The following is a 22657-nucleotide window of genomic DNA, read 5'->3' on the forward strand; positions in this document are numbered from 1 at the left end:
CTCATGCGGTAGAAACTGTGAGCTGCGGTATTAACTGTGAAGTGTATTTTACTCGGGGGAAAACGTATGTTAATCCCTCACGTTGTATCAGTTCATTAGTCATAAATGTTTTGTTTCTGCCTTTTAGAAAATTTCAGACACACCTCACGTTGCGGAGGCAAGGAGAGAACGCAATACTCCAGGTTGCAACTGACGGTAAGCGTAACCCCTTGGTCGTTTTCCTTTCTTTTGGCGTGAATCCTGCGGGAACAAAAATTAACACGCAGTCGAAGTATGAATGGCAGCGTATGAATGGCTGTGTAAGACACACTCACAGCACCTGCCCAAGCAGCACAAGTAATGAGCCCAATAGTGGAAACGGATGGTTTTACTGCGGCCCTTCGTAGGACCGGCCTTTGCCAGTACCTTCCCAACATTGGGCCGATTACCTGTGCTGCTTGGGAACGCGTTGCTCTTCCGCATTAAGTTCTCGTGAAGAGTGCGTCAGTGGGCTCATAATTCCCTCACAAGCGCACTTTAAAGTCATTTACAGAATAAAACTATTTTCAGAATTGCATCTAGCAGCACACTATCTATGATGGCAGCCTTTAACAATGGCATAGATACAACCAAAGTACAACGCTGTGCAAACAAAGCATACAAAACATGGACCTGTAGAAAGACTAAAGCATGACACTGTGTTGTGTCCCTGCATCTGCTCCGTTGTGTTTTTGCATAATTTTGTCTTCTTATCATACGCCTACCAGCTCTGCTTGTTTTCCTTGTGGAAAAAAGCCAAGCAGCCTTTGGTAAAAGCTTTAGGCCGAACCGTTGACATGCCATGGCGCTGTTATCGGCGGAGAGAGGCAAACCGATGCAGAATCAGAGGTGCCGTAGTGGAGGGCTCCGGAAAACGCCAAGGCGCCCGTGTGCTGTGCGATGTCAGTGCACGTTGAAGGTCCCCAGGTGGTCGAAATTATTACGGAGCCCTCCACTACGGCACCTCTCGCTTCCTTTCTCCTTTCACTCCCTCCTTTATCCCTTCCCTTGCGGCGCTGTTCATGTGTCCAACGATATATGAGACAGATACTGCGCCATTTCCTTTCCCCAAAAACCAATTATTATTATTATTAATTATTAAAGAACTTTGTGTGGCGCACGTGACTTTGGCCGAGCTAAGTAACAGCATAACAGCATCGCAACTGCTCCAGGATGAGGTAGTCTAAATGTCACTGAAGAAAATGGAGGCACATGTGAAAAGAGTGATGTGCGTGGTTTCGCACTAGGGGGCAATGCGGGCAAAGAAAGACATTTTTGGAGGAGATGGCAAGAAGATAGGTCGGTGGGAGAGCCAATACAACCATATCTGCACTGTATGGAATGCTGTAGCTTAGACATACAGTGTATTCTGATTCATTTCGCGACGAAACAAAATGCAGTTTCTGTGAGTAATTTGAAGCAGTGATTCCTGTTTCATTGTGAAGCAGAAATCACTAAATTCTGAAGAGTAATGCTGAAGAGGAAATGCTAAAGAGGAATGCTAAAGAACACTTTAAGTCTCAGATTTTTGTGACCAGGAGAGTTCGCGTTTCATATTGATAGCGTTCAGAAATCGATCAAACGTCCCCTTAACAAACCGAGAAGAAACATTGTATACGCACCTATTCGCATGTGAAGCTGCAGATGCCATGCAAACAGCCCCTCCCCCCCCCCCCCTCCCCCCGCGCCAGCGTGTTTCGGTCGTCCGTTGTCACGAAGATTAATACGCCGTTATTCCGTCCCCGCCTGCTAGGAACGTAACCGAAGGAGGAATTGGCGCTGGCGTCTGTAATACGCGGCCAACAGGAGGTATCTTTGCAGTCGTGGCGGAACTGCTGTGCGATGTTCGCTAAACCCGACGAACCGAAGCACGGTGGCCCAAAGAACGGTTCCGTGAAGCGAACCGAATGGCGGGAGTCCGTCCGTCGGCGCTTAATAATAATAATAATAATTGTCTTTTTTTTTTTTGGGGGGGGGGGGGGGTAAAGGAAATGGCGCAGTATCTGTCTCATATATCGTTGGACACCTGAACCGCGCCGTAAGGGAAGGGATAAGAGAGGGAGTGAAAGAACCAAGCTTGCCGATACCACTGCTACGGCAAGAAGATCGTTGTCGTTCTCGCGATACCTCACTGCCAGTAAACGCACGACAACAAGAGTGCTCGACGTTATTTCGGCACCGGCAATCGCCGCCGATGACAGTTCTGATATAGCAACAAATGACCAACACTTTTGAAAAAACTTCGAAAGTAACTGCGAAAAAACTTCGTCTCCCTTCTGGCCCAGCCCATGTCTAATTACACGCTGGCACTGACGAACTCACAGTGGCTTGGAGTATTCCAGCGGTGTGCTCCGTAGTGTATCGAGCGTATAGGTTGGTCTTGGGTCGTCCAATCACCACGAAAAAAAATTAGCACAATGATGCCACCGGAGCGACAAAAATCGCACCGTGCTTCGGGAACACGCCTGGCGCTTTTGTTATCGGCATGTCCGTAACCGCTACGCTGAGCGTTGCTATCTGCTGCTCCGGTGACACATCGCAGTGCTAATCTTCTTTCTTCGCGACTGTGCACAAGTTGTCTCTTGCGGCGTACTAAATGTGCGGCCTTGCTCTTGCGTATCGCGGAGACCGCCACTTGCTCTCTGCTCTTCTGGTTGGTTGCCAGGGGCATTCTTTGCGACGGACACACGTTTTTGCGCGTCATGCACTGTGTCGCAGCAGAAACTGTGCATCAGCGCTATGTCCCATTGGTAGAAGCAGAGCTTTCGGCAACGAACGGATAACACTGCTACTGGCGACCACTGATTTCGGAACGATAAGAAAGAAAGTTGCGGCTCTATGCCCCTCGAAGACAACTTATTTCCAGCCCAGAAGCCCAAAAGTGTTGCTGATGCTTCACAGAAAAGAGATCGAGCGCTAAGGTTAACTTCTTAATGCCTAAGGCGGGCATTTTCTACAGTGGGGTTCAAATAATTTCAGACGCAAATTTCAAAAAAGTGGTATTAGGTTTTAACGAATTTAAGCCTTATACAGCTTATCTGCAGCGTACGGTTTTAACGTAGTTAAACCTTATGCCACTTTTTGAAATTTGCGTCTGAAATGTAACGTAGTTAAAGCAAGTAGATGTGCTAAAGCCTGTGTTTAGCCTGGTTGACTCATGGTTTTGCCTGGCTGGGTGATAGGCCCGTCTGGCGACGATATTAGTTCGATAGTAGGGTGATGAAGGCGGTGACGTGCAATGCACAGTGCCAGTGTGTTGCAGTTTAACACGGGGAATCATCGGCTGCGGCGATAACATGCTTGGTGCTCCCGTACAGAGACCAGCGACGCTAATCTGTTCGCGCCACCCTAGGCTCGACTCGCGGTAATATTTATTTTATTTACTTATTTAGGCTCACAGGGAAAATCCAAGGTCAGGCTTCAGCGGTGAAACGGCTCATGAAGTAGAAGTTCCGCTCTGAAATGACTCACCAATCTCGAAGAATTGAATTCGTAAAGTCTTGCGTGTGTATCAGTCTCGATGTGCATGGTTTAATATTCTGCGTATATTGTTATCCGAACAGCCAACACTAATCTCACAAAGCTGTTTACCGGAGACTATGACATTTTATACGTTGATGAGCGGTGCATTATTCTACGCCCTAAAGCAAGTGATGGTAAGTACTCGATTTTGAATGCTTGATTGAAAGCTACATATTAGAGTGCCAGGTCCTTTTAACCCTTCTTGAGATGAGGAGTAGATTTCGCTGAAGCACTTTTGGACCGTTAACAACTCTGAAAAATTACCTTCGAATCTCGGATTAGACTGATTTCACAGGCACGACAGCACCCGACTCCGCATGCAGTTGCCGCATTCTGTAATCCAGTTTTTATTGAGCTGTAACAAAATGCGCTTCTCTTCACGCGCGTCTAAGTTTTATCGTTTTAGACAGAAGAAAGGCTTAAAGTTAGATGTATTGGGTTTTTGGCCGCATAAGCGGCTGAGGCTATACATGAACAAGAAGGTAGGCTTAAACAATCTACTGTTTTATGGCACACAAGCACCTAAACCTATCATGCATTAAGCGCACTTAAACTATTGCTCAGCATTAACGGAGGCTTCATAGCGCCGGATGGAAGGCATCTACAATAACAGGTTAATGTAGTGCAATGTAAGAGCGTTTGACTACACGTTTTAATAACAGGAAACAACCGAAGCAAACCAACGACCTCCGAGAGTCGAGAAAAGAAATGGCATCGTGCAAGAAGCGTGTTCATCTAGTGCCGCGATCTTTTCGATGACGTTGTGGGTGCCAAGAAGGCCTTTCCATGAGAACGTAAGCGGGAAGACGCAACAGTTATCACGGCAACGGCAGCAGACACCCGAAATTTCTAGAGCAGCGAATGGGCACGCGTTCACAACTGGGTTTTCCCTGTCCTCCAATTTACGGCTTACCTTTCTATTTATCTGAGCCAACAGGGTTACGTCTTTGGCGGCGATGGATATATAGGATCCGGTGTGTGTCAACTCCAATTCATGTGTGCCTAGGAGGCTTGGAAGCGATACCGTTAAAACCGAGCAGCCCTAGGGACAACTGCGAGTTCACAATGATGTCCAAGACCGCTGCAAGGACATCCCTGACTGGGGTAGTGTGGCCGTGCTAAAAAAATAAATTAGGAGCAACCTTCAAAAGGTTTGCCTCCTTGGGGCGGAAAGCTGCAATTACGTACAATATATTCGCGCCTTTCTCCCATTCGGACGACTAAAAAATGTAGACATGGAACGCCACCATTTGGCATGGATATCCACTTGTTCCCGAGACATGCACGAATCCCAACCCCGGAAGTATTTTGAGTGCATTGTTGCATAGTTAAATTAAATATGCAGCCCCCCTTGCGCCCTGAATATACCATAAGCCCTGTGAGCATTCTACTATAAGCATGAAATTGCACTAACATCCATCACAGCATGCATGTGACTAGTGCGCTGTAAGCTGAAGCGCATCGAGGTTAGTCGTTAGTGTATTAAAAATTGCGTGCTCCTCGAAAAGGGGGCACTCTGAACTTTAAAGCAATATCATTTGATAAAATAAAAAAAGACGGTGATTGCATAAAGTAGTCGCCCCGCCGCGGTGGCTCAGTGGTTAGGGCGCTCGACTACTGATCCGGAGTTCCCGGGTTCGAACCCGACCGCGGCGGCTGCGTTTTTATGGAGGAAAAACGCTAAGGCGCCCGTGTTCTGTGCGATGTCAGTGCACGTTAAAGATCCCCAGGTGGTCGAAATTATTCCGGAGCCCTCCACTACGGCACCTCTCTCTTCCTTTCTTCTTTCACTCCCTCCTTTACCCTTCCCTTACGGCGCGGTTCAGGTGTCCAACGATATATGAGACAGATACTGCGCCATTTCCTTTCCCCCCAAAACCAATTATTATTATTATCATAAAGTAGTAATTCATAGATTCAGCTCTACCTGTCATACGATAAAGGTTACGCCCAGAAATATGGTGCTGAAATTAAAGAAGCTGCCGTGAAGCGCTTCTGCCTAGATATGCCACCGTTGCCGGGCGGCTTTGGCCTCTTGCTATCGCTCCTCGGTGGCTTGGCGTGTGAAATGAGGGGCTTCTGCTTGGCACTCTTTTCTAGAACGCTGGCGTGACGGAAATTATGGTGTAGCCTCTGTATGCTTACGGGCTCGGCCAGCTGACTTCGCCTCGATAGCTTCCATGTCCCTCCAACAACGCGGTTGATGTTCCACGTCATTGCTGGTGGTTGTATCTACTGTAGCGGTTTATACTGTGTAGGTATACAGCGTGTCGTGCCATCCAGTAATTGCAGGATGTTTTCATAAGAGCCGTCTCAAAGCACTTCGCGGCGTCTTTTTTTCGACACCGCTCCAAGTGAGATGAAGTTAGCACGAGGCACTGGCTATGTGCAAGGCTATGTGCAAGTTAGAGCAGTGAAGCTACCGCCAGTGATGGCAAGCTCTATAAACGCACCTTTTAGTCATTAGCTAGCGCTGCAGTTGTATGAAAAGATTGCTACAATATGAGTAGCAAAATGGTTTTATACCGCACGTGTATTTTAAATAGCACCGTACATTACACGTAAAAGCCTCGATTGGGCTGTCAAACTGCATGTTGACAAAACAGCTTAGGCCGTAGCGTTCTGCGGCTTGTGGGAAAGAGTGGCTAACGCGATGAAGTAGCCGTTTTTTTCAGTAGTAATTCCTCGCAAGGCGGTTTGTTTCTTCACGCCGAAAACTTCGACTATACTATCAATCAATAAATCAATCTCTTGTTTATTGTTATTTGAATTTAAATATATTCAACGATAATATTCAACAGAAGGTCCCCATGTGGAACTGCGGGGACCTCCTATACAAGTTAAGTTATATATGAGAAAGCAGAATACACTCCGCATGCAAAATATTCTGCTTGCTTTTTTGATCTGTTCATTTCTAAACTGACACTCCAAGTCAACGTGCCATGATCGCCGAGATGTGCATGCAGCCCTGCAGGAAAGCCAGCTTGCGGTGGAGGGTGACTCATTCAAAGGGGAACTTGCGCTTCAGATTTAACGCAGTGCACTCTTAACCAACCGGAGTGTATAGGGCGTAATATTGTCATAGACTAGAAAAAGACGAAGCCAGCTGTGGCGCTCGCAGGAGGGCTTGCGCTAGGCCAGCAGCTATTAAAACATGCCATCAGCATCCGTCATGCTCTGTTTTCTTCGGCTTGCCGTTGCGTGACACTATAACTTGAACCCATAGTGGGCTGCCTGCAACGACAGTATGATAGGCCGGTGGCCGACGAAAGTTCAAATTGTCGTCCCACCAAAAGTGGGCGCATGACAGCACGAAGGGGACTGCCACTGAAGCGTCGGCGTCCCCATGTGAAGAGGTATTAACGTTTTAATAAAACATTTTTTTTACTTTATCAATACTCGCCGGCCCTTCACTAAGTAGAGGCAGCAGCACCTGAGATAGCGAACCAGTGTAAAAAGACTTTCATTTGAGCTAGTTGGTTGTAGCTTGACATGGTTTACGCAAAAAGAGCGTACAGGCGCTAAAAGACGAAGACAAGCACACTCAAGACAGGACAAGACAAGACAGGCGCCTGTCCTGTCTTGAGTGTGCTTGTCTTCGTCTTTTAGCGCCTGTACGCTCTTTTTGCGTAAACCATGTCAGTGTAAAAAGGTTGGTTGGTTGGTTGGTTTATTGGGGTTTAACGTCCGAAAGCGACTCAGGCTATGAAAGATGCCGTAGTGAAGGGCTCCGGAAATTTCGACCACCTGGGTTCTTTAACGTGCACTGACATCGCACAGTACACGGGCCTCTAGAATTTCGCCTCCATCGAAATTCGACCGCCGCGGCCAGGATCGAACCCGCGTCTTTCGGGCCGGCAGCCGAGCGCCGTAACCACTCAGCCACCGCGGCGGCTAACCAGTGTAAAAGGAAGTTTGGATAATCGCAGAAGTAAAAGCGGGGGCGTTCTTCGCATTTTCTACCTGTTGTCAAGATACAATATGTACACCAGCTGAATGGCTTATTCAGGTGTTGCGGAGGAATATTTATTTCTATCACAAAATTTGATATGTGGTTCAACGTCAAGAAGCACCACATGGGCTGAGAGACGCCGTAATGGAGTCCTTGGGATAAACTTGGGCCACCAAAGGTTCCTTAAGAATCGCTAGCGTCGTACAGCACACGGGTGTATTTGCATCTCGCCTATGCGACCAAACTCGGCCGCGTCCGCCAAGATATGTTCCCGTGATCCTGGAATCGGCATATGAACGCCACAACGGCGGGAATGTACCCCTGTACGGCTGCGCGTAGCCACGTACCTGCGGAGTGCCATTGCATCTAACCCGTTCATGAATCAATGCAGAGTGCATGGCGCTCGAGAAGAGGTACCTCGACGTGGTGCTTCGTGTCATCTGCCAATTTGCACGGGTTTGCTACTGGCTTGGTCGCAGTGGTGCTCCGGGTGTGCGCATCCACGCGGAGCCGTGTTCCCTTTAAGTGTGATTGACCCTGTACGTATATCTAAAGGTGCATAAAAACAATGATAACGGCTGCACTGCAAAATATTGTTTTAACCACGTTATTGTTGCTCATGTAGTTCCCATATTCCCATTACGTGTTCGTTACTTGCATTCTGTCCAGGTCAAACTCACCCTGTCTCCTCATTTCTTCAATTTTTTGGCCTTTTTTGCAGGAAATGGACTGTGTACTGCGTGGGTGCTTGCTAGTACAGTTCAATTTCGCCACCGCAAATGCAGGCAAGCATTCTACGCCAAGTGCTCCAGTGATAAACAATGCAAGTAAAAGAGAGAACTGAATATCTTCACTCAGTGGATTGTAAAGACACAGAAGTAAAACCTCCAGTCAAGGATCGATAAATGTGTTTCCTTGAATATCTTCACAACCTAAAATTCTCTCTCTGGCCAGTGAGCAGACAAAAGTAAAGAAATGGGGGGCTTGTTGTGATATACAAAATGATGGAAGCCAGCAGTCGCTAAAGTCATGCAAGGAAGGCATAGGGGAACGTTTTCATCGTTTTTTTTTTTAGCTTTTCGTGATCATCACTGGGGAATGAATAGGGTAATAAGTTTACGGCTGAAAGATAACTAATTAGAAAGTAGAAGAAAAGCAAACCACATAGCGCCGGTGGGGTCCAAACCCACGAAATCCGAATTTCGCGCACTGTGCTCTGCCAGCTGAGCTACGGCGGCGGCTGTACATTCTGCTTTCGTGGGTTTTTATATTACTTGTAACCCAACCTTGAAAGTGTTCAGAGGCAAGTGCAGCTTGAATGAAATGAAGATGATAATAATAATAATAATAATAATAATAATAATAATAATAATAATAATAATAATAATAATAATAATAATAATAATAATAATTGGTTTTCGGGGAAAGTAAACGACGCAGCATCTGTCTCGTATATCGTTGGACGCCTGAACCGCGCCGTAAGGGAAGGGGAAAAGAAGGGAGCGAAAGAAGACAGGAAGAAAGAGGTGCCGTAGTGGAGGAGTCCGGAATAATTTCGACCACCTGGGGATCTTTAACGTGCACTGACATCGCACAGCACACGGGCGCCTTAGCGTTTTGCCTCCATAAAAACGCAGCCGCCGCGGTCGGGTTCGAACCCGGGAACTCCGGATCAGTAGCCGAGCGCCCTAGCCACTGAGCCACTGCGGCGGGTTTTTGAATGAAATAAAAATTGGTTTTGAGGAAAGGAAATGACGCAGTAACTGTCTCACATAACTGAAAGAAGAAAGAGGTACTGTTGTGGAGGTCTCCGGAATAATTAGACCACCTGGAGATCTTTAACGTGCACTGACATCGCACAGCACACGAGCAACCTTTGTTTTTCGCCTCCATCGAAACATGGCCGTCGCGGTCGGGTTCGAACCCGGGCATTCCGGCTCAATAGACGAGTGCCTTAATCGCTGAGCCACCGCGGCGGGTAAGTGCAGCTTTCCGAACTTTCATTTTGTGCCCTCTCTGCACCCGAGATCATCATCATCAGCCTGACTACGCCCACTGCAGGCACCTCCCATGTCTCTCCAATTAACTCTGTCCTTTGCCAGCTGCGTCCACCGTATCCCCACAAACATCTTAATCTCATCCGCCCACCTACCTTCATGCCGCCTCCTGCTACGCTTGCCTTCTATTGGAATCCACTCCGTAACCCTTACGAAACAGCGGTTATCGTGGCTTCGCATTACATGCCCTGGTCAAGCCGATTTCATTTTCGATTTCGACTAGGATGTCATTAACCCGCGTTTGTTCCCTCACCCACTCTGCCCACTTCCGGTCTCTTAACGTTACACCTATCATTTTCCCTTCCATAGTTATCTGCATTGTCCTTAACTTAAGCTAAACCCTTTTCGTTAGCGTCCGCGTTTCTGCCCCATAGGTGAATATGGGTAAGATACAGCGGTTGTATATTTGTCTCTTGAGGGATATTGGTAAATTGCCATTCATGATCTCAGAGAACCTGCCATATGAGCTCCCTCCATTCTTGTTCTAGTTACTTCGCTCTCATGATCCGGATCAGAGGCCACTACCTGCCCTAAGTAGTTCTTTACCACTTCCAGCACCTCGCTACCAATTGTGAACTGCTGTTCCCTTGCGAGACTGTTGAACATATTATAGTTTGATTTTCTGCATGTTAGTTTTTAGACCTACCGTTATGGTCTGCCTGTCTTCTGATGACACTGTTCTTCAAAAAGCGCAGAGGTCCAAAATATAGTTGTTCACTATTATATAATATAAACAAATTATGCTCCCCGTCGAATGAACTTTCTGGGAGAATAAGCGGGCGCCTGAGAGAATGACGGAGGGCGAATAAGAATGATATCTGAAATTAGCTCGTAGTACTGTTAAACGGAGGCAAGCCAAAAACGCAACATGGTGCATGCGATGACGTTGCGATGCGGTGACGCAGATTTGAGGCATCGAACGAGAGGCAACGACCCGAGAGACTGGAAGCTCTCCTTGACATGGGACAGTGCCGAGGCTCGGAGAGCGCGACAAGCAAGGCGGGTATACGCTAATAACATCAGTTTATTTGCTGCTCTTTGAAAAATGGGGGTGGTGTGGGGGGAGGGGGGGGGGAGGACGGCAACTCGCTCTTACTGGACGTGTCGGACAGTCTTCATTGTAGTACGGGGAAGGGCCATGTGATGCGAGCCATGCGCAGTCCTTTGCTGCCGCACGCGTTGGCGTACGGGAGCCTCGAGTCAGAGTGCTCGTCCTCATCATAGGATTAATTTTATTATAGGAAACATGAAGGTCCTGTTCGCGCTCGGCAACCATGCGGCACGTCACGTGATGCCTTCTCTAACTGCGATGACCACGCTATTCAGCCGCGAAGCAGGACTTCCCAACGGCATAGTTTACGTGTTCGAGGGTCGAGCGCCGCGTCCCCATTGTGCATAGACGACAGTTGACTGACAAGGGGCCGACGTGTCAGATAGCATGATTCTGTTCTTCGCCATGGAATAAGTTCGCGTGGATGGAAGTTACTGCGAAGCACATCAAAAATTTCTTCCGTAAGGCAGAGTTTGTGATCCTAGGTGCGATGGAGGACGCTGTCGAACATCTACGCTATCAGACGCGTGTAAATTCGTGGAAATTCGCTTCGATCGATGCTCAACTAGCCCGACCAGATATCGCCTGGGATTACTTAATTCGCCGGTGCGGATTAGGACGCCGACATCGGAGAGCTGTACACTGGCGAAAATATTAGTACGCAAAGTAGGAACACTCTCCTATTGCAAGGAATCTGATGAAGACGATGAAGGGGAGGCCGACCTACCACCAGTTGCCGTCGACGGTTCCACCACACGCAGTTATATGAATCGTGTACAAATCATCTTGTGCGCGGGCAGCAATGCTATCGATGAGGGGCATGTGACTGCACGTGAGCTTGGAAAGCGCCCCAGTAGGTTCTAGTATGAATAAACACACATGCATAACTGACTTACACTGTCCGACTTTGTATGAAGTCCACTTACTACGAACCTCAGGTACAACGAACGCAATTCGCGTGCCGTCAGAATCGTTATAAGTGGGCTCGACTGTATGCACGCTAAACTACGGAATCAATGGCTACGTCAGTTAATGTGATTGAAAGGGTAAAGACAAAATTTAGAACACAAAAAGAGATCGTTTCACGTGTGTAAGGAGATGCCTTCTAGCAAGTTTCAGTAGCAGGCATTGCGTAGAATGTAATTTAATATGATTTTAAACGTTATCCGAGGAGCGGCTCGGCATTTCTACTCCCATCGAGTGACGTCAAGTTGTCCGTTTTCACCAGTGGTTGCTCACAGGAACAACCAGTTCTTTCCGGCAACGTCGACATATTCAGGAATGTGGTAGTCTAGGTTTTTCGGTCGACTGTGACGTCAAGGGCACTTCAGCGCTGATATAATTAATAATTCACGCTGCGTACTGGTGTCGAGTTCATATGAATCATTACTAGGGTCGTAGGCCTTTTTGAAGCCAAAAAGAAAGGACACCCAAAAACTATGTGTCTGTACCCCTTTAATGCACGCTGTCTCTCACACAACAGCACATGCCGTCACCATGCCGCAGCAGCTCGGTGTTTCAAGCAGCCCAGTCATGCGTCCGCTCGCCCTTTGCTTTTCTTACCCCTCTCAACTCTTGCAGTTTTTTCTATTCCTCAATGGCCCGTACCGCCTTCCTTCGACACACATAGCCACCTGCTCCTTCACACTCGCTCGCCGCGCCCTTTGTCCCAAGATATATGAAAAGCTGGCTTCTTGCGGCATTCAAGCCTGCTAGCGAAAGTCGCTTTAGTTACCTTGAATAGGTTGGAGAGAACAAAAAGAACAATGCATACTACATGCATGCCATAGTTCGGAATGTAACGTGAGGTGCATTCTGAGAAGCAGTCTTTGATTTATCCCGCGGAATATTGAAGATTCATTCCTTGTTCTTAGTTCGCGGAATTTAGGGAGGGGGGAGGTTGAGGGTAGAGGTGAAGCGGTAGTCATTTTTAATTTGTGTTGTTGATGTATCGCGGAGGACTAGCAGCCTATATCACTCCAACACTCGTGACAAAAATTCTCCGTCGTATGGGAAAAAAAATCGTTACAATTTAAGGCGTTGTCTTCAGAAAAACACTGATGGCGAAATAAATAACGCTCCTCGAGAGAGTGCATGAGTACGTCACCAGTCGCAGCGGTACGAATCTGTGCGTGGCGGCGCCACGTGTACTTAATAATAATAACATAAATAATTGGTTTTGGGGGAAAGGAAATGGTGCAGTATCTGTCTCGTATATCGTTGGACACCTGAACTGCGCCGTAAGGGAAGGGATAAAGAAGGGACTGAAAGAAGACAGGAAGAGAGAGGTGCCGTAGTGGAAGGCTCCTGAACAATTTCGACCACCTGGGGATCTTTAATGTGCATAGACATTGCACAACACACGGGTGCCTTAGCGTTTTGCCTCCGTAAAAACGCAGCCGCAGCGGTCGGGTTCAAACCCGGGAACTCCGGATTAGTAGCCGAGCGCCCGAACCACTGCCACCGCGGCGAGTACGTGTACTTCACTCTTACGGAGTTTGCTGGATTATGAAACGAAAGCTTTGTTCCCGATAAAAAAAAAAAAAACATGTATTGACTGTCAAGTCACGCCAACCTATAAGTTTAGCCTGTCTTAGTATTCCCCTTTATTGTCCCAAATTTAGGGGCCCTGCAAAATTAAATTACGTTGCAGTTTGCCTGGACTGCTAAATGACGCCGCTTCACGAGTATCCTCGCTCAAAAAAACATTTTAATGCGCTTTTTAAGAGCGGAGTTATCTGCTCTCAGAATCTGAATTGCAGCACCTTCACACATTTCCCTCTCACTTTTTGCACGCTCATAGGCGAGCAGTGCCTTACCGGCCCCTCTTACTCGCCCTACCGCCAGTCTGCTGGTCCGTGCGGAAATCAGGGAGCGAAGCTACCCGCCGACGCGAGGCAGCTGACTGGCTACGGCTACGGGAACTGCATGCCACCTGAAATAAATTGGCCAATAGCCATTTCTAAACCTACATACGCACGTGTGTATAAAAACAAAGGCGCGACTTTGAAAAATTTGTAGGAGAGAACTCGACAACTCCCGAGCGCGACTGTTGGTTCCTTGCTGCGTGTTGAAGCGTATTTGGCTCAGATGCTCGTGCCAACAAAACCTAGCGATACAGAAGGTTTACACACTATGGTCAAAAAGTATTGCAGGGACCCTTTGATTCCCACAAGCAAAAATCCAGTTATGCCGCATATGCTGAGCTCTGGACTGCGCTGTGGGCCTCATTCGAAGCGCACACAGAAGTGCAGCACGTGAACTCCCGCACTAGCACCGCAGCAACCGTGCACTCCAAGCTCTCACGTCATCGGCTGCCATCGTCGCAGGCGGGTGGCCGCCAGCTGTGGGGCCGGAGGGCAGCTATTGCACTGCACTATCCCAATTTGTCGGCCGGGGCAGGTCAGCTGCACGGGCTCTTCGAACGAATCGTTGTACGTGCTCACGCGTTCGAATCACCAAAGTTTTTAATGCGATAGTGTTCAGAAGCTCCTGTCATAGAAAATCCGGCGTCGTTGACCGTGAGCGACATATCCACGAAAAATCCCCAGAAAAACCGAGGAGGCAGGTGGGCCACCTAGGTCACATAACCTTGTGGTGTCATTGCAGCCTGTCCACTGGATTGCAAGCAAACTGCACACCTTGGCAGGTGGCAATTAAATTAATGTCTGGTCGTGAGCGGTTGCTCAGGAAGAGCAACCTGGATCGCGCAAGCTCCAATGGTGTCAGCACCTGCCATTGCAGGGCAGTGGCGCATCGCTTAGCTGCTGCACCGCTATGCCAGGATTGGTATGAGGTCTGCTAGGGTTCTATGAACGATAAGTAGAGGATTACCAATTCTTCATATATGGGCATTGACCCATTCACTATCGTGTCACATCCTTAAGGTGGAGCTTGTGTCCCCTCGAACAAATGAGATTGTACGGTATCTTGCAAGCAATGGACATTACGCTGGTTGGTCTGCCCCGAAACTTAACTTATGAGGAAGAAGTCACACTCTCATGCCAAGGCACAGGAAGGCATGGCCCAACAGTAAAAGTGGGCTGCAGCTGCACAGAACCTCGCATTTGCTGCTGAGGGCTACAATGGCCACAGGGAGCCAAGGTTTTGTAATGTGGTCTATACGAGGCCTCAATGTGCGGCCATCATAGAGTGGAATTTTTGCTGCTATAAACACGAAGCCATGGTACCTTCGTGCCTCAACTCATTCATCTTGAAGGTGTTGGTTGCCGCACTAGTGAAGTAAAGAGAGCATTACTATTGTTAGTGCTCTTTAACATGGGGTTTCCTTCTCTGGGACTGTGTTTAAGTTAATCTGCGTGGCATGCAACAAAAGCAGAAGTGTTTTCATAAAAGCTGTTTCTGTAACCCATTTACAGATTCATGGGTTTAGTAAAAGAGTGCTATTTAATGGCCAGCACCAGAACTTAATCTGCTGCTTAATGAGGTATACTTTTGGCTTTCCATGTCAAGCCTCAAGAAGACAAAACAGAGGGACTTGGAAATGAGCTAGGGCAAAGAGAATTTGTGAAGACACTACATGGGGACATCTCAATGCAATTGAGAAAGCAAAAAAAAGTTGAACTTAAAACAGTAATTCTCTACAAAAATGAAACACAATAGGACAGGCAACTACAAGAGCAGACACTATGTGAAACATGGTGTTTCTTGTTCCCAATGCAGTTTATTGACTTTGCATACACTTCATGCCTTCTAGACGTCTTGCAAAACTTGCACCAGCAGGTGACAAGCACCACATGTCAAATGGTGCATCAACTATACAAACCTCTCCATCATTCACTACCAATTTCCTTATTGATAATATAACTTGCACAACCCTACAGACGCAGTTCATACCTTACCTAAATTACAGATTGTACACATAAAGCCCATGCAGTAAAAGGAAGTTGGCATCATACATATGCACAGCCATGATACTCTTGAGCCACATAAGGTCTGAAGTTAGTTCCATGCGCTCCCTATTTCCAGTTATGCATACGATTTGTTTGTACTGAGAACTATCTTCTTGAAAACCTTGCCTAAGGGAACTTTCAAGAAAAGATTACCGCAGCCTGCACAAACGCATGCAATCATATAAAGTATGCAGTTGGTCCTGGCAGAGATATTAACGAAATGTGAACAAGTTTTATGACTGCACAGAGGGACTTTGAATCCCTTAAATTATGAATGAAACAAGCTTTCTAAGCGTAAAAAAAAAAAAAGTCTTTGGCTGGCCTGGGCATAAGAGGATCAATGTACTACATGAGCACTTGTCAAAAGGCACCATGCGACAAAAAACAGGACGCAATAATCTTGCAAAATATTTGCATTTTAACAAGCAGATTCTTTTTTTTTAGTTCAAACCGAAAGTTGCAGCCATGCATTTAAAGAGCTCACTAATTCTTTGTTGACGATGTATTTCCTCATCTCAGATAAAGACTTGAAATAAAGACACAGGCGATAAATATTTTGCATACAAATGTGGCAAATTGTAACATAAAACATTAAGCTTATATTTGCTATTTGCAGCTAAAGATATTGAAGCGCTTAACTAAAAAAAGCACCACTCAATGGTTTCTGCCATTTGTACAACAGAGCTGATGATGCTTTGAAATTAAGGATACTTGTATCCGATACAAAATGTTTAGTAACATTTCATTGATATGGAACAATGAAGTTCCGACCACAATTAAACATAGACGCTGAAAGACTACGTTTAGTAATAATCTATGGTTTAGGAGTTGTTGCACTGCAAATAAAGGCAGCACATCAAAAACTTCATCTTACATCATTAAAAGAACAGCATCCAGTCTTTGAAGGCAGGACAGCAGTGCAAGCATGTAACCAGTTTGCCAACATAGTTAACCAAGACATACATGCCACATCAATGGCCATCATTCACCACATGCCGCTAGAAAGACCTTCGTTACTTAAGACAAACACCAGAAAAATCATGACAACATAGCAGCAATGGTATGGTATAGCTAAAAGAAACAGTAAAGAAGGACCGTAAAAGACTGGAAGAAACATCCACAATGGTAGTCACTACTGAACGTCCTCATCACATAGCAATAAGTCAGAACTTGCCTTACTATACAGCGTGCTTCGTCTTGGTCGCATTTTCCAGGCGAGTTGCTTAATAAAGCTGCAGAGCGCTTTATGCATCACGTAAAAACAGCAGTTCATTAAAGCTAGTACTGAAATCATCCATACACTGGTGCTGACGTAGCCTGCAGATAAGGTACACCTTTGCATTGCCGTTTAAGGTTAACAACAACCATATATAGGAAGTTCAAACCACTTGAAGCAGCCCATGGGAAACCACCACAATTAACAGACACACGATCCCATGACAACCAGGCATCACAAAGCAGTCCTAAAAAACCACGTTTATGAGCAGCTTTTTGAAGGCACTAATGCATTAGGTCAAGTTCTTCCTTCACGCAATATACAGCTAAAACCATTTTTCATGTAAGAATCTCTTCTCAAGGATGTTGAGAATGTATAATACATCTTCTGGCAGGGCCTCTTCGCAGTTTAAAAAAGACACACCCCACTTTGCATGGCATGAAGGCCCCATAAAACCACAATGCCAAGCTGCTTGAAGACTTGCATGCTTCCCACGGCTTTCCACCACTGCTTGGTGTTGTTGATGTCCTGCTGGACGATCTTTCTACTCAGCGACCATGGGGAGAAAGGTCGTTACGTCGGTAATCATACTTGGGGAAATCCATTCCTAGAGCTTGGACCTGAGCATTCCCATGAGCTTCTCGAGCTTCATGGCCTTCCCCATGTCACCCTTGATCTTCATTTTGCCGCTCATAAATGCTGCGGTGGGCTTCAGGCTGCCCGCAAACATCTTGAGCAGGCTTTCGCTGTCCATGGTGAAGGTGACATCGGGAGAGTTGCCTTCCGACGGACGACCCTTGGCCACACTGCCCTGGCCTGAACGAAGGTCAACGAAGAAGTCCTCGCCACCTGCAAAGAGTGAGCGAAGGGAACACATCACCTTGCCCGGTCCACTCATTGACTGTAGTTGTCAGTGTTGAACAGTTGGTGTGTACAGCTGATCACCCCTAAATATGACTCATAAACATGACTCTAAACATCTTAATTTTAAACATGACTTGGCTGCATAGCTAGTACTTTCTTGACAGGCACCATGCAGCACATTATGATGCACTACTGTCTTCAGTGATGTTCTGATAAACCCATTCGTTCTGCAGCTTACGTGCCAATGAAAGCCAGAGAGTATTCTTGGGGCTCCATACAGTCACCTTTTCAAGACTTTTGCAACAACAGAGGTACCCCGGGAGTAGCCTTTCAAGGTGGTTGCATTGTCTAAATCACCTTCCTAGCCCCAATGGCAAAAGACTGGTTAGGGATTTTGAATAAAATGCATACTGTGTTGTGTTTGTACATAACTAAGTAAGTGCATAATCATATGATGTTACATGTTTGCAAAGGAGCAGAAACTCACACCACAGGGCATGCAGAACACTCGCACAGAATGTACTGTTGGACCTAACGCTACAAATAGTTTGTGCATGAAGACCCATACGTGGCAGATAAACAGTAAAAGCGCATTCATTCGAGCTGCAAAGGACTGGAAAAAAATGTTACAATTATTTGAAAGTTCAACTTACTGAATGGCCTCACAAAAACTGAAGAGAACTCCTTGCATCAAAGTAAATTTAAATGGTCAACGACTGAGGAATGGTTGCCTGATTATGAGATGGGAACAGCGTGGCAGTGACCAATGCGTCATTGAGTGGATACTGTTGGGAGCATCACTGCTCCGAAATCTTAAGGGCCTCTCGCATCCTTCACAGTGCAAAGCAGTGGAGCTCGAGCTCCACTGCTGCCATGTCACAACCATCATAAGAAACTCCACATCGCATGTCAGGTTTCCCTGCACAAATGACGAATGGCACGTGATCAGCGCGCAATTTCGGCGCATTGGAAGAATGGAACCATGCGGACGGAAGTGAAAGAAAAAGCTGAGCGGCGCCGAAGAGGCGGGAAAAAAATACGAGGCAGAGAACACCAGCGACACACCAATCAGCATCCAAAACGATGCTCAGCTGGGTCAGGTTGGCTGGAAGGAACTGGCAAATCAAGCCGCCATCGCTGCAGGCTGGCGCAAAGCCCATAAAAGTGAAACCGAAACTAAGTAGTCTGACTGTTCCTAGAGAAAAGGCTGTCCGTTCATCGTCACACCTGCCATCACGCGCTCGAATGTGAAGCATGAAATTTAGGTTTTGAGAAGAGCTACGTCGACGATTTCTAGCCGCACTGGTCATACCTGGATACAGCCTGCTCTCGGGAGCCTGCTTGAATTAACCAGTGCGAAATCCGCAGCGTCTAAATTAGTCAGCATCTGATGCTATAGACTTACATGAGTGCTGGCCAGGACCGAGCTGGCAGATCGAATTTTCGGATTTCTGAATTAACCAGCTTTTACTGGATATTCGTTAACGCTGAGAAACTGAACTTCAGCTGAGGCCTGAAAAAAATATGCCACAGTTATACTTTTATCACTGCTTCGGCAGGTTCGTTCCCCCTGATCTCAACACCTAGAAAGTCAGCTTTCCTCTCTACAAGTTGCTATTTAGGGTTCTTGCGTCTGTTTATCAGCATGACTCTCCGATGCTGCTGGCATCAGCCAGACTTCAAGTTTAATGCAAAGCTTTCTTTGGTCTCATTAAAGTTGCTCCTTCAAATATGTGGAACGTAGCCTCTGTCAGTCAATACAGCTTATAGAAGTCCATAGTGTTGATATCATTTGATATCATATCAGCCGTTGATATGAGCCAGATGCTCATACCACGAGGCCACCACACTAATAACGCGATGAGGACAAGAGGCTGCAGCAGGCTGACCTTTGACCTGGAAGAGGAACAAGCCCCCAGTCTGGGTGACAAGCTCAGGGCTGAGGTTCTTGCCGATCTTCTGCAAAATGCCGTCTATGCCATCCCCAGAGGAACCCTCGGAAGCAGTGGCCGACGGCTGTGGGTTGGTGCCAATGCCCAGTGTCGACACCTGCTCCTGGTCAAACTCGGCAAGGACGTCGTCCGGAATGAAGAAGTCGGGCTGCAGCTTGGAGCCTGCATTGCATCGAAAGGATATGTGATACATATGCATCCCAAAAGGAAGAGACGGATGGGAAATTTTGCACAGGAGAACAGACATAAAACGCAAACAATAGAGACACACAAGCACTCAACCTCGATAAAATTCCAATGATAGGAATGTACAGCCTTGGCCAAAAGTCTTCAGAACACATGGTTTGCTTTCGACCTGGTACAATATTAACGGCACTCTGAGAAACTTATGAGCTGCGAATGAAAGCTCTAATCGCCCAGCAAAGGATGAGAATTTCAGAAGTACAACTACCTCACTACACGGCTGGGAAGCAGGCCACGGCAGTGTGAAGACTTTTGGCAACGCCTGTGTGTGTATAATTATACCAATGCAAAAAAAAACCTAAATGTCTTCAATTGAACCGTCACTAATAGTTGGTGCCTAGTACCTGCACCATGCTATCAGTCAGCCTAATACCTCTGTCACACCGGCATTTTGAATGGCTGTTGAGTCTAGAGCCTTCGAGGTTCTCAACTGCTTTCAAACTCAAAGCAGTTATGCCGCTGCTATATTGGCAAACTCAATCATCATCGAGAGATTCCGTCATCTCACACCAAGGTGTTGTGGCATCAGTGTAGCAGCCAATAACGCTGCAGGCAATAAACTACCAAGTTTAATCTGGAACGGTTAAAAAAATTTTGTATGTTGCAAAAGTATTAATCACTCTTGAAATTAATTTCACTGTTTTCTACAAGCTGTATAGCGTCATGCACTTTTGAAGAAACTAATAATAATAATAATAATAATTGGCTTTTGGGGAAAGGAAATGGCGCAGTATCTGTCTCATATATCATTGGACACCTGAACCGCACCGTATGGGAAGGGATAAGGGAGGGAGTGAAAGATGAAGAAACTGGTGTTGATTGTTTTGGTACCACTGACAACAATGGTGTTATGCTTACTGCAGTGTTCTGTCTCCTGGGCTGTCTTTTTTTCTGCAAAATGCCGTATTTATTCGAATCTAGGCCGACCCCGATTCAAAGCCGACCCCCTAAAGCCCGAAGCCAACAAAAAAAAATATATACAGTCGAAACCCGCGATAGCGAAATCTCGAGAATACGAAATTCTCGCCGCAACGAAATATTTCCGAGATCCCGGCAAATGCCCATAGGGGCCAATGTATTTCGTATCTCTCGGTAACGAAACATTTTTGTACCGCAATCCCACGATAACGAAATTTGCTGCAGCGTCGGTCCGCATACTGTCTCCCATATTATGAATAACAGCGTCAAAAAAGCACTCAAATTGAGCAAACTGCAATAGCGCGCTTGCGTGGCTACAGCGAGAGCATTGGCGCCTGGCAACCTTGCAGCCGGAACAACTTTAAAAACTTTAGCCACCTTGAGCCGGTGCTAGCCACCATACCGGCGCAGCGCGTGTCCTCTGTGATCGGTTCCGCGTTGTTGTTTATCTCGGAGGCTATGTTCAGGGAAGGCAGCCTCGCAGCGACACCATCAGGGAGCGACACTAGATCATCAGCGCTGCACGTTTAGGCCTGCGAGCGGTGCACATGTGTTCGTTGTGTGTGGTGGCGGTGTGTATGAGCAGCAGTCCGCACGTTTGCGTTTGAGATGTCTCCGCCAGCCAAAAAACGTGTGCGAAACTGACGACATCGAGGACCAAGGTCCACAACATGGAGAGACGGTAAACCCGAACCCGAGGAATGTGTTGGACGCCTTTGACACGATCCGGTCGTTCTTAGGCGCACACGACGACGACGTGGCAATGGATCACTTCTTGCAGTGCGAGAATAGAACCATGAAGTTGCTGCAAGGCAAGGCTCGGCAAACTAAGCTGACTGACTTTTGGCAATAAATTTTCTTTTTGCGGGCTGTTTTCTATCTTTTCTGTCTCATTTTCGCGGCAACGAAATTCTCGCGAAAGCGAATTTTTTTGCTGTCCCCGGCGATTTCGTTATTGCGGGTCTCGACTGTATTACCTCGAATGTAGGCCGAACAAAAAAAAGCGAGGACAGCGTTCACAAAATGCAAACAGCATTTATTGAATCTGAATGTGGAGAGCTCATTCAACGTCATTGTCCCTGCGTTCCTTGTCACTGTCACCTTCAAACAGTGCACTATCTTCGGTACCGTCAAGCGCATTAGATATGCTGCACTTTTTTAAGGCACGCACGATCAAAGTACCTGGGATGTCGTCCCACGCTGCAGCTACCCAGCCCGCCAGCTGCGATAGCGATGCACGTTTGAAGCGGCCTGTTGTCGTTAGCATAAGGTTTTCGTCAGTCAACCAGTCCGCGTAATAATTTCGCAGACGATCCTTGAAAGGTTTGTTGAGGCAGACATCAAGTGGCTGCAACTGGCCCGTCATGCTGCCCAGTATGACAGCGAGGTCCGTGATTGCTTGGGCGAGCACAGCCTTCACGTTGTCGGTCAAGTGCCCACGGTAAGCGTCGACGACAAGGAACGAGCTCTTTGACAAAAGGGCTCCTGGACACCATCGCCACACAATCCTAACCCGCTCTTCCACCATCGCACCTGTCATCCACCCGTTCTCATTTGCCCGCACAATGACAAGTCATGGGAAAGTTTCTCGAGCAGGCAGTGTCTTCCTTGTAAATATCATATAAGGAGGGAGTTTATGTCCACCAGCTGTGCAGCACAGCATCACAGTTGCGCGCTGCTTCTCATAGCCTGCAGAGCGCACCTTCACCTCCTTGACACCCTTTCCATTCATGGTGTAAGCCACTGGCATATCAAAATACACAGCCGTCAGGTCGGCGTTACCGATTTGCCCAAGGTTGTAGCCTGCCACTTCTCTCTTGCGCAGCAACATAGCACTGATAAGCTATCAGGTTTTCTTCAAAATTGCTTGGCAGCTTCTGGGTGATTGAAGTGCGACGTCGGAGGCTGAAACCGAAGCGCTTCATGAATTTCTGAAGCCAGCCCCGGCTGG

At 47.0% G+C, this 22657-nt stretch overlaps 2 protein-coding genes across 2 annotated transcripts in view; one reads left to right on the forward strand and one right to left on the reverse strand.

The window, feature by feature from the left end:
• The window catches only part of LOC144110869 (uncharacterized), a 28882-nt gene extending 20484 nt beyond the window's left edge, over positions 1–8398 (forward strand). The window contains exons 6-8 of the mRNA XM_077643941.1: positions 128–195; positions 3582–3674; positions 8214–8398. Of these exons, the coding sequence (XP_077500067.1) occupies positions 128–195; positions 3582–3674; positions 8214–8323 (271 nt within the window). The 3' untranslated portion in view covers positions 8324–8398. The remainder of the gene's footprint in view (positions 1–127; positions 196–3581; positions 3675–8213) is intronic.
• A 6866-nt stretch (positions 8399–15264) lies between these two features.
• Positions 15265–22657, reverse strand: part of Hsdl2 (Hydroxysteroid dehydrogenase like 2) — a 28938-nt gene continuing 21545 nt past the window's right edge. The window contains exons 7-8 of the mRNA XM_077643800.1: positions 19483–19707; positions 15265–17578 (exon numbers count right to left, since the gene is read on the reverse strand). Coding sequence (XP_077499926.1) covers positions 17337–17578; positions 19483–19707 — 467 coding nt within the window. The 3' untranslated portion in view covers positions 15265–17336. The remainder of the gene's footprint in view (positions 17579–19482; positions 19708–22657) is intronic.

This window comes from Amblyomma americanum, chromosome 11 (genome assembly GCF_052857255.1).
Source record: "Amblyomma americanum isolate KBUSLIRL-KWMA chromosome 11, ASM5285725v1, whole genome shotgun sequence".
NCBI lineage: Eukaryota > Metazoa > Arthropoda > Arachnida > Ixodida > Ixodidae > Amblyomma > Amblyomma americanum.